Source organism: Sinocyclocheilus grahami, unplaced genomic scaffold (assembly GCF_001515645.1).
Source record: "Sinocyclocheilus grahami isolate Dianchi unplaced genomic scaffold, SAMN03320097.WGS_v1.1 scaffold356.1, whole genome shotgun sequence".
NCBI lineage: Eukaryota > Metazoa > Chordata > Actinopteri > Cypriniformes > Cyprinidae > Sinocyclocheilus > Sinocyclocheilus grahami.
This window is the reverse complement of record NW_015505535.1, coordinates 288,458-301,666: the sequence shown is the minus strand read 5'-3', so window position 1 is coordinate 301,666 and position 13,209 is coordinate 288,458. Positions and strand designations below refer to the sequence as shown.

The 13,209-nt window shown below is 37.8% G+C and overlaps 1 protein-coding gene across 1 annotated transcript; it reads right to left on the bottom strand.

The window, feature by feature from the left end:
* Positions 1-7,593: 7,593 nt before the first annotated feature.
* tmtops3b (teleost multiple tissue opsin 3b) lies at positions 7,594-11,422 on the bottom strand. The gene is made up of 4 exons (XM_016229646.1): positions 10,883-11,422; positions 9,036-9,364; positions 7,876-8,106; positions 7,594-7,800 (listed from the first exon to the last, which is right to left on the bottom strand). Exons 1-4 carry the CDS (start codon positions 11,406-11,408, stop codon positions 7,594-7,596), a joined length of 1,293 nt encoding a protein of 430 aa, XP_016085132.1. The 5' UTR covers positions 11,409-11,422.
* Between the last annotated feature and the right edge of the window lie 1,787 nt (positions 11,423-13,209).

The window sequence follows — 13,209 nt, the reverse complement described above, 5'->3', positions numbered from 1 at the left end:
AATAAATGCAATTATTACATATACCTTTTTGAAAAATGTATTCTGACTGTCATCAAGGCTGGCTGACTGTATTATTGCTTGCATTTCTAATAACCTAGTTAATTAACAGTAGTTTGACATATACTGGGCTGAAGTTATTAGTAATACTGACTGACAGATATATAATGACAACAGTAGCAGATAACTTTACATAAAAAGGCGTTTTTAATTAAATGATGAATTTGTTGTTCTGTAGCAGTTTGTCAGTGAAACTCTTTAAATATGCAGACTCTGTGACATTCAGAACCTCTTAGGAACGTACTCAGTGTTCATTTTGGCACTGCAGTGCATAAACAGTGGTGAATTCATCTGAATTTAAACCATAACTCGTGAATAAACATCAGGTCAGCGAGCACAGTTTGATTTTTAAGTAGATAGTTCTACCTGTTTTTTATTTTATTCATGATTTATTCATATTGATGAAGACACCGTGAATGAAGAAATTGATTTTGTTGTGCTTTGCTTCACTGGAGTGGTGTAATGAAACCTTGATCATGTCTAATGCATAACCTATGGGAAGGCCATTGGAAAACCATCTGCTGTTGTTTAATGTACTGTAAATGGGCATGATATATGGCCTCATCCAGTTCAACTCTATTTAACTAAAATATTAAATAATAAACCATTAAATAATGTATATAGGGACATTTTAATGTAAAGGCACTGAAGAAAATAAGGCAATATGGCCTTGCTCGATTGTGTTTTCAAGATGTTTAAAATGCAATCACTCATTTGAGACAGACCGATATTGTAAAGCAGCAGAAGAAAATGAAATTACACAAAATAGCTTCAACTTTAATTATTTTTGGCTGAACCCTGGGTTACCATCGTTCTAAAACCCACATTTAACCCCATGTAAAGGTGCATTTCACACTTGTAATTTAATAGGGAGTTAGCTCTGTTGGATTCGGAGCAGGATTAGAACTACTTTTGCACCAAGTTTTTTTTAAACTTGAACAGCGTGAAACGATGTGGTGTTAAAATGTTGTTACTAGATGATTAGAAACAGACACCCAATCGCACGCTTATATTGACATGTATTGGACAGTTATGGACACAGTGAGTTTACAGACGTTTCAACATTTGAGGGGAAAAAATGTCAAATGGTGACTGAAAACACACACACACACACACACACACACACACACACACACACACACACACACAAAACTGGAGTCTTACCTTTAGTGTCCAAAAAGTCAATTCAGAGAAAACTTAATAGCAGTCGACAGTCATGTTGGTTTACATTGGTTTTCATGGACTATTAATTTGCTTGTCCTTGTTTCCTGTGTTTTTAGTTTTTTGTTTCCTTTGTTTATACCCAGGGTTAATTGTTAACCCCAGGTAAAGATAACCCAGGATTCCGTTTACCTGGTGAGATTGACCCATTGCTATAGTTCAACTGTGAAAGGACTAAAACTGTATCTATAACCTCCTTGGGTGAATCTGGGATGGTTACATCACCACTGCCCAGGCTAAGGCCATCAAATTCTATGTTAATATTTCATAACCTGAAATGAATTTTGAATGAACTGGGCTTTGGTTCCCAATAAACCCAGTGAGACAAGATTATTTGCCCATGGGTAAAGTGCTGAAGACTTTGCATTCATTAACATTCACATCATTAAAAGATGCATTACTTGCGGTGGTGAGGAGGTGACATCACTTGGTTGGTATGTGGTGCCTGAACGAGAAGCAGAAACTAACTGATATGGGACGGATAGATGTGTAGATACTGAAGAAAGGAAATGAGATGGAGAAGCGAAGTTATGATGGACAGCTCAGTGCTGATCTGCCGTTTTAAAATCTGATTCCGAAAGCAGCACTCAGGAAATTGTGCTCTGTGCTGCACCAGTAAATGAAAATAATGAATGGAAGACCAGACAAGGGTGAGTCTGGACTGAATCGCATATACAGCTGGCTATACAACCCCAGCTTTGTGCAGTCATGCATGGTCACTCTAACTCTGCCACGGTCAACTTGGACTCTATAGAGGAAAAGCACGGCTCAGTGAGCACTGACTTCTTAAAATAATTTTATTGGCTACTGTGCGAGAAATCAAGTTCTAATATGACTTCTTACATAACACTGGCAAACCCACAGATAATAGAAAGTATAGTTGCAGGTCTGTGTTTGTATTTACAGTATAGCAGTGTGCTGGAGCAGATTTGAGCGTGAAGTTCCCATCTGTTTTGGTGTGTGTATGCTGCGAGTACTGCCTCGCAGGCTCTAATGTTGATATTGGAGTGCAGAAGAAAGGCGGGGCTGACAGCCTGTACCATCACTGGTTGCCATGGAATCGGGGAGGATGTGATTTCTGTGGTTATGGGGACTCTTTAAAAACCTCTTACATATTGTTTTTCTTTTTGGGTGATGAATATGTGTATGTATCTACACTTTAGATTCAGATAGGTCTATTCAGTATCTGGCCAGAGAAACTGCGTATATTTTATTCTATGTGTCATAAAAGTGTTGAGTCAGGCCATCAGAAGAATCTGGAAGCTTAGGGCTTCTGTCTCATAAATGGAGAGAGCAGGTTAAAAATGCATGTAAGAATCAAACCTTGTGTTGTTTGTGGGTTTGTTGTATGCATGTTTTAAAAGCTTGGCTTCTCTCGGAATCCGTAGGTGTTTATACATACGCACACATATGCTGTTAGACAGTTCAGTGTAACCCCGCCCCCATCCCACCAAGAGGTGTCGCCAGAGATTTTTATTTTATGGAGGCACAGCTGCAGGTGAACGAAAGCTCAAAAATATATAGTTACACATGAACTGTCAGGGCAAATCAGGGACGTTTCTAGCCTTTGGGGCGCAGTCCTCCATCAAAAAATGTCTCCATATTTTCATTCTCATCTATAATACTGTCGTTGGTCGTTACCTGCTCGCTCACTTCGGGTTTCATCGCTGACATATATGTGTTTTGTTTTATACAATGGTCTGTAGGACTGTAAATATCACCTCATCCAGTGCTATTTTTGTTTTCTGAAATCTCCCCTTACGGTGTGAGAAACCACTGTAAATGATTCAGTGCATAAATGAACTGAATTGCAAAATATTTCAGACCTTTTTGCACTCCCATTCAACTGAATATAGTGATTCATCATTGAATCTTTAGCTCTGATTCTAAACAGCTGGTAGAAACCACACGATATTATTGCTGAAATATTATCAGAGATAATGATATTCTGATCATTGTGCAGTGTTCTCCAGCATCAGCCAAGGATTTATCAGTAATATTTTACTGGGCCACAGCTGAATTTTACTGGGGCTCAGTGAAAAAAGTACGGAAGAGGATTAGGGCCAAGCAATAATATAAAAATAAAACCATCTTGAGATTAAAGTTGTTATGTTTTGAGAAAAAAGTCGTTAAATTTCGAGAAAAAAAGTCAAAATAAAATGTTGAGAATAATCTCAATAAATTACGAGAAAAAAACTAGTTAAATTTCAAGAAAAAAGTCTTAACACACTCTTGTCATGTTCATTTCATCTCAGTAGCCCCTCACTGCAGAACAAAGATCCAGGGGGTGGGGTTGGATCCACATCTAGGGGGTGGAGATGGTTTAGGGATCAGGGGGTGGAGACGGGTAGGTTTACAGTTTAGGTATATGTAAGGTGGGAGGAGTCTTGTGTTCTGCAGTGAGGACTATCTCCAAAATTCTCGTCACATTTTAAAAATTTTAGTTCCAACTGGTACATCTGTACTTTTAACAACTCTTATGACAAAATATTTTGCACAAATATTTTTAAAATTTTAACAGTCTGGAAAACTTTTATTTGGATAATCTCACGCAGCGCACATGGGTATTTCCAGATGCAAGCCATGATGTCTGATTCAGGAACAAATGACTCTTATGAACTGGTTCTTCTTAATGAGTCAGTCAAAATGATTCACAAACCAGTCTCCAACTTACTCGTAAATGTCCGTGAAAATATGACAAAATTATGTTGTAACAATTATTTAAAATATTAAAAGTCTGGAAATGTCCAAATAAGGTATAGTCAGATAAATAATCATACAATGTCTGATTTGTGAACAAACGACTCTTATGAATAAGTCAGTCAAAATGATTCACAAAACTCTCAAGCTACCTCACGAGTTAGGTTTAAAATAGACTCACTCACTCAGAATCTTTGGAGTTTTGCACTTGAATACCTAAAGGCACTACAAGACTTTTGTCCAGATTTACAATATGGACGAGTCAGTGCTAGTTGCCTAAATTTGTAGCCAGTCTGCAAATTTGAGTTGACAGTTTTCATTTAAAATCGCATAATGTATGATGTATTCAATTCAAAACAAATGGTATTATTATATAATCATATATATATATAAACCACAAACACATGCATGCATAATTCACATATACAACACTTTTTACAGCATAAGTTTGTGTAATATCACAGGATCTTCCACAAACAGAATCCCAGTCAAACTGGGTAACCAAGGACATGTCCATAAGACTGTCAGTGATTTATAGATTTCTCAGACTGAGCTCGGTTCATGGTTTGAGCGCTGATGTGTGTATGTGTTTGGCTTTGGCACTCATTTCACCCGATCGATCAGTAAACAGAGTTCAAGGATAAGACTGATCTCTAGAGCAAAAATGACAGCTTGATGATGCTGTTCAACTTGATGATGCCATTCCAATGAAATGGGAACAGAGTGAACATGAGACCAAAAGGAAAGCAGCTGAACTGAATACAAAGGAAGAGTGCAATAGCTGAGTTTTTTTAGAGAAACCTCCAATTCATTAAACCACAGGATTGTGGTTTGTATTTATAAGAGGTCCATGCATTACCTTTCTGCTGAAGCCATGTTTACCACTGCTGAGATTGAAATAGGCCTATACTAACATAGATTATCTGACATGACAGGCCAAATTAATGTCTATTGGTAATCATGCATGTGAACCTTTGCCTTGCTGCGAGATTTATGACGGGATAATGAATTTGAGAGATGAATACAGAGAACAGGATTTGATATAATACACAGATCACTCACATTATAGATTTAATTATGGCAAGTACACTGATTGCATTATGATATATTAAAAGGAAAAACCTGGGACCACTGGATGGTCAGCCAATTTTTGTTTTGTTCATATTTTCAGTATGAATCCAGTCTATATAAATTAAAATGATGGTGTATTCATCTGCCTCTATAATTTAATGCATGGCTTAACTTCATTTTTCACAGCAAATATTATGAATAATTGTGATTAATTTGATAAACTACTCAGCATATCATGTAATCAATCTGATTAAATTTATTTTTACAACTGTTGCATACCAAACCTTGTCAACGCAGATGGGTTTTTCAGATCAGCATGCCATTCCCAGAGCTGAAGCTCTTGTCTCATCAACTGGTTTGCTGGCTCATTAGAGAGTAAGATATGCAACTCTATCTCTGTCAGGTACAAGCCAATTTCAGAGCCAGTCATTCTGTGATGAGAACAAGGAGCACTATTAATGAAAGCCTTCCTCACATATTTCCTGGGAACTTAATCAGCCAAGGCTAATCATAGAACCTGCACCATCTATCCTGACAAACAGTTAAAAAAAAATTCAACCTTTTGAAATGATCTTGATTTATGTCAGCCGGCTCTCAACATGTGCTCAATAATAATTAAATTCTGTCATTTAACAACATTTTACAGTGCCACAAATGTTTTATGTGAATATTGCTTATATTTAGTAACTTTTGGGACCCCAAGCGCTGTCAAATAAGTCCTATAGCTGCTCATCAGATCTGCACAGGAGATATTTCGGTTCATTCCTCTGCACAAGCTGTTTCATCAATATTTTGGGATATCTTGCATATTTTTGGGATGCCTCAAATGGCCTTGAATAGAAATCATGCAACAGCATTTCAATGAGACTGAGGTCAGGACTCTTTTATCAGGACTATTCTAATATATGGAATTTCCACAGTTTGGATGCACTCTGATGGTGATTTATTCCTTTGTTTAGGAATAAACAGGTTGCATGACCCACTTTTCTTTTAAAAGTTTCAGATCACAAACTTCCTGACAATGTACTGTAAAATTGGAACAATGTTATATTTTAATCGCTATGCTTGCAGATCCATAGATTTCTCTCTAGGGTACTTTGTCATTTGTTGAAGGATCCTTTTATCCAGGATCCAAGGTACCACTGGTGCTGCTTTTCTTCTGTTTGTAATCAATCTGTTTCAATGGGGACTGATGGAGCCCCAAGTCTTCAGACATTCTCTTGTAACCTTTTCCAGACTAATGAGCCTGTACAATTCCTCTTCTGTGGTTCTCTGGAATCTCTTAGGTCATGCCATATTGCGCTTTAACAGAATTCGAAGGTAAAGAGCAGGTAACCAAATATTTCATTTTTCAAGAGGCCATTATCCTAGAAAGTCACATTGTATATGAATTACTACTTTGATGGAGTAGTATCCCCCCCCCTGCTTTGCTTGATGCTAATCTGCAGTGATTGGTCAGATTGGTCTCAAGTCATTTCCATTGCATCATGCCTGTAATATGATAAAGCAGCGTTTGTGAGTCAGTGCTGCTTTGTGTACAGCGTTACCGGAGAAACCGCGATTTTTACCGCTCCAAAAGCGGCACCTAGTGGCAAAGAATGAATTTGTATTTTCATTCAGACCAACGCGAAAAGACCAACAAGTGGGCGGGCAATATGCTAATGTTTCATGTTGACATCAACATGAAACGGCTTGGGATTCGTTTTAAAAATGACTCGTTTCAATGATTCAGAGTCGACTTTTAGAGACAACAACTTTATACACGGAGCACTTTCAGATTTAAAACTTTGCAGGATGTTTTCATTGAGTTAGAGCTGTGTTACACACTGCATGAAAGGTAATTTTCAAAAATCCATAATAGGGGCACTTTAATGAAGAGAAAAAGGAAGTTCATGAGGTAGATATAAAAAACAATTAGAAGTAGATGATAAGTGATTGAAGAACAACAACAAAAAAGAAAAAAAGAAAACTGTTTTCTTACTCAATTACTACTCAAAAATATTGCAGTAATTTAAAGTGATATATCACTGGACGGAATAGAACATAAAATGCTAATATTCAGACTTTTACATTTATTAAATCCATTTGCCAATTTAAAATGCTCTGTTGAATTCTGTAAGAAAAAAATCCCTGGTGAAATATTTTGGTTTATAGTTAAGTGTCACTGCAATCACTGTATTAACCAGGTAAGAGGGTTCCGGTGACCGACTCAGTATACTTGAAGAAGATTCTGATATACTATGACCAAAACATGCTAATACTTCTATTTTTTCACTTCTGTGCACACTATAGGCATGAACTTCGGATGCTGCCAAGCCCAAGTTTCATTGTTTCACGTTTGAACAAATACTGACACCTGGTGGCAATAATTACATGCAATATTTGCAAAAAAATTAAACATTAAATAATATCTACATTGCACATATAACAAAGATGTGAAGCAAAATACTAATGTACTAGTATCTTTCTTAACAACACACACACTGCACACAATGTAATTTCCTGTCCCTCTAAATATGGTTGGAACTTTCATATCCCGGGCTTTTATGAAGTACAATGCACCACAAGCACCAAAGTCCTATTACCTCTTTGTACTGAAGCCTTCTGGGACCCAAACTTGTCTGGGCTGTCAGGTGGAGAAGTACCACCATATGACCCCATAGGGATACAGTCCTGTTGAGCACCACCTTCTTCTGTGTGAAGGGCTGGAGCTGGTCCACATCTTACTAAAGTTATAAAGCACCTGTAAAACTGGCAGTAAATCCAGATTTGACAGTAACACTGGTCTATATTTTCGATACAAATATGCCTTTGAGAAGCACATACCTGATTATTGAACAGAATGTAAATGATGGGGTTCAGAACAGTGCTGCTCTTTGCTAGTATGGATGATACAACGCTGGCTGTGGGGCTGACAGTACCAGCGCTGAATGTGCCAAGCAATGCCATGACCCCGTACGGCATCCAACAGAGCAGGTAACAGGACACCATGGAAACCACCATCACCAGCACGTGCGTTTCCCTCCTCTGTGCAGCTGTCTGATTGATCTTAGCAACCTGTGAGATGCGGAGAAACGCTTTGAGGTTTGCTTTTCAAAGAATAACAGCGACAAGGCTGGTTTGAAACACCACATGGTGTTTATGCACCAGAATGTTTGAACTGTAACTGGATTAGGAGAGAATTGCAATAGATTTTTTTTACAATAAGGTTCCATTTGTTAATATTAGTTAACTACATTAGTTAACATGAACTAGCTTTAATAACATTAACAAAGATGAATAAATACTGTAACAAATGTATTGCTCATTTTTAATTAATGTTAATCAATGCATTAACTAACATTAACTAATGGGACCTTATATGTTTTATCAGAGAATTTAATGAAACAGTTTAACCAAAAATGTTAATTTGCTGAAAATGTACTCACCCTCAGGTCACCCAAGATATAAATGAGTTTGTTTCATTATCAGAACAGATTTGAAAAAATTTTGCATTACATCACTTGCTCAGCAATGGATCCTCTGCAGTGAATGGGTGCCGTCAGAATGAGAGTCCAAATAGCTGATAAAACATCACAATAATCCACAAGAAATCTACACGACTCCAGCCATCTTGTGAAGCTAAAAGCTACATATTTGTAAGAAACAAATGTAATTCTACATTTCACCAAATCTGTTCTGATGAGGAAAATACTAAATCTTGGATGGCCTGGGGGTGCTTAAATATTCTTTACTACAAGCATTTACATACTAAAACTGATGCAGCTGTGTATATAATTCACAGTAGCCATAAATAATGACGACAATGAGTGTGTGAAGGATTTTGGTTCCGGACAGCGGCATGAAAAATGCTTAATTTATGGTGAACAAACGTTTGGCTAGAAAGATCGATGAGTCTTACTAGAAGAGAGCTCTTTATCAAAATCATTGCTTCCACTCCCATTCTCTCTCACTTTCAACCTTTTCCTCTTTCACTCGTCCCTTACCCCATGAATGGCAATGAGGATCTTCCCGTAGCAGTAGACCATCAGAAGAAGAGGGAGCAGCAGACAAAAGACAAAGAGGCAGATGACGTAAGATCTTGTTTCCGGGGAGCGCTGGTTCCACTGGACTGAACAGGTGGTGCCGGGACCCTCAGGACCGTAGCTGCTCCAGCCGAAGAGTGGTGGCACTGTCCACATGAGAGAGTACAGCCAGCAGCCTGTGATGAAGAGCCAGGCCTTCCTATAGTCAGACACATCTGCTTTTGAACAGCAGAGAATGGTGCTGTAACGCTCGTATGACAGTACAGCAAGGGATACCAGTGAAACAATACCTGTTGATATTGGATAAAAGACAAAATAAATTATATGTTCATCAACTAATTTGTTTAATTCTTGTTTGTTTTATTGTAATAGCAAGTTACTTTACTAATGTAAAAAACTTTAAGGCAAAATGGCTATTTGACAGGACAGTGAATTTCAATAGAAGTCCAGAGGTAACTTAGACCTATTTGTACACTTAATGCACACTTAACTATATCTAGAGGAACTTTCTTTTTTTCTATGAATATCTTAATCTCCCTGGAATGGAAATAATCAAACAAATACATGAAGAAACCAAACAAATTGTTTGGTCATATAAACAGGAATCAACAAGTTAAATTTACCTTGGCTAGTAAAGAAGTTCTCGACAAAAGCGGTAGTGATTCAAAAACATAACAGCGTGATCAGTGTACTCTGAAACCAGAACGAATGACTCTTATGAGCCAGTTCTTTTCAGTAAATCACATTCATCGCACATTCGGCCGAACACCGGTTCGTTTAGCAACCAGTGTCCGATTCCCGAACGGATAACTCTTAGGAAGCGGTTCTTTTAAAGGGATAGTTCACCCAAAAATGAAAATTATGTCATTAATTACTCACCCTCATGTAGTTCCAAACCCGTAAGACCTCCTTTCATCTTCGGAACACAAATTAAGATATTTTTGATGGAATCTGATAGCTCTCTGACCCTCCCATAGACAGCAAGGGTACTACCACGATCAACGTCCAGAAACATAGCAAGGAGATCAGTAAAATAATCCATGTGACATCAGAGGTTCAACTGTAATATTACGAAGCTACAAGAATACTTCTTGTGCGCAAAAGAAAAAAAAACTACTTTTTTCAACAAAGTGGTGTGGCTGACACAGAACAACATATGCTGTTTGCGTTCAGTGGATACTCTCCAAAATGGCACTAGTGTGACGTGGAGGAGACTAATTGTTGAATAAAGTCGTTTTTTCCCCTTTTGCTCACAAAAAGTATTCTCGTAAGCTTCGTATTATTACGGTTGAACCCCTGATGTCACATGGATTATTTTACTGATCTCCTTGCTACGTTTCTGGACGTTTATCGTGGTAGTACCCTTGCTGTCTATGGGAGGGTCAGAGAGCTGTCAGAATGCATAAAAAATATCTTAATTTGTGCTCCGAAGATGAATGGAGGTCTTACGTATTTGGAACGACATGAGGGTGAGTAATTAATTACAGAATTGTCATTTTTGGGTGAACTAACCCTTTAAGTGAATCGCAATTGTGCATCGCAAGTTTGCCGCACGAATCAAAAACAACATCGAGAACAGTGTCCGATTCCCGAACGAATGACTCTTATGAAGCGACGCTTAAGAATGACTCTACTTCTCAGTTAAATAAAAACACTTAATAATCCAAAGCTAATGAATCAATCTGACATGTGAGCCAAGTTAGCAACTATTGAAATTGACACAACCAGTTACTATTGCATGTTTTCTATATAATAACGTGCAGCTAAAGCTAATCACTTTTGGTAATCAGTAGAACACCCCAGCTTACCGAACAGTGCGTTGGCAAAGCCATACCACCTGCAGCCATGAACTCCCGTCAGCCACCGGCCGTACACAGACGCGGCGAAGCTTAAAGGTGTGCCAAAGATACAAACGAGCATGTCGCTCACACTGATGTTCAGTAATATTAAGTTGATCGGAGTCCTCAGAACATGAAAGCGGGCGAAGACCAAAAGAACAAGAAAGTTATTTAGGAAACCAAAAACGAAGATTATTCCCAAACACACTGCCACTACAGTGAATCCCGTGCGACTGAATCCAGGCAGATCTACAGGAGTCAGAGTGTCCAGCTGGCTGCCGTTCTCTGAGGACTCTCTGAGGAGCATAAAATAGCGGACAGTAATCATTGTAGCCTGAAAAGAGCACACCTGTACGCTGTAATGCAGAAGCTGAAGAAAGATAAAGTTAGTTGGACTCTCAGGTTGTTTAATACAGACCCACAGATCCGGTTCATTATCGCCCCCGCTATGCCCCCACCTCAGCTGAACGCGACCCTCCCCGTCTTCAATCAGCATGAACGCCTCTCACAACTTAATCACGCTTATTTCATACTATGGCAAGCCACTTTAACATTTATCCCTTTTAAAATGAATATATATATATATATATATATATATATATATATATATATATCAGTTACATTGTTTTAATTATTAGTACAAATTCAGTAGTGACTAGGCTTTTTATAGTTGAATTTCTTATTGAATGTTGAATATTAAGATTAGTATTTGCAATTGAACTATAAAAGAGCCATTCTAACATTACATATGACCAGGGGCGGACCTAAGCAAATTCCAGGTATGAGTCCCCAACACAATAATTATGTGCTCTTTTACGCCTAACCCTTATTTTGCTCGCTCACTCACTCTCATAGTTTATTTATCCCTTCACAACCAGTAATTAGATAACCTGATGCTGTTTTAAAGCCATATTAGGCTATCTTTTTTTCGGATAACAAAAGACGATTTAAAATTTTTTTTGCACTTGTCCATTTAATAAATTGTAAACTTTTAAAATCTTTTTACAAACATGAAATTATCCCATGCAACTCATTCCATATTCCAAGTGTTCTGAAGGTATACAGTAGGGTTTGCCGAGAAACAATGAAAGAAAATGTAATCTATTATTAAGCGAAAATCTCCAGTCATTGCAATCGTGCATTTATACAAGTGCGCGGCAGTTCACGCCGGCGGTTCTAGGAAAAGCACACTTTGATAATGAGCGAGTCATTTTGAAACATCAAGATAAATAAAATAATGACTTGAAACACAATACTTTATTTACTGAGGTGAATATCTTTGTCCTGAGACAGTAAGTCAGTATTATACAGCCTAGAATGCACACAAAGACCGCTCCCTCATATAATCACTAAAAGCTGTCACTTACTTCAGTTCATTGCAATCTCACGACATTCCGTTAATAAGCTCTCTACTGCACAGTGAATCTTTTATTTACATCGTGTCTACACTTTGTTACAATAGGATTCCCGAGCTTGCAGAACTCAGCAAACTCTGCATTTTGAGCAGTGAGTGTATTCTAACTTAAACACTTCTGGTCATTGCGTTCAAGAAATTAACAGATATGTCTTTGATTGGTTACATTGTTCAATGCTGCAAATATGTTTCTGCAATATCAGATGGGGCCCCCTGATTCCCTGGAGCCCTAAGCGGCCGCTTACCCCGCTTATTGGTTAAGTCCGCCCCTGCATATGACAAGTTAAAATTCTAAAATAAAAATGAGATAAATGTTACTACACTAATGTTACTACACTGAAAAAACAGTGTGGGGTTTACTTTGAAACAATTTTCACTGATAAATTGCTTGTACATTTAACAAATAATTACAAAATTACATATGACAAGTAACACACTGATTTAAAGGAATAGTTCACCAAAAAATGAAAATTTGCTGACAATGTACTCACCGGTCATCCAAGATGTAGATGAGTTTGTTTCTTCATCAGAACAGATTTGGAGGAATTTAGCATTAGGCATTACATCAGCAATGGATCATCTGCAGTGAATGGATGTCGTCAGAATGAGAGTCCAAACAGCTGATAAAACATCACAATAATCTACAAGTAACCAAGTACATCAACTCCAGTACATCAAATTACCATCGTGTGAAGTAAATATATGCATGTTTGTTCCATCATTAAGGCCTTTTACCTTTAAACCGTCGCTTCTGGCCAAAATACCAGTCATCCATAATAATGCTTATACACTATTTGTAATATATACTCGCCGGGGCGTAGCCATCATTTCAGAAGAGAGTGGGACAGAAATGTCAAAGGTAATATCTTTTTTTTTGGAGGTG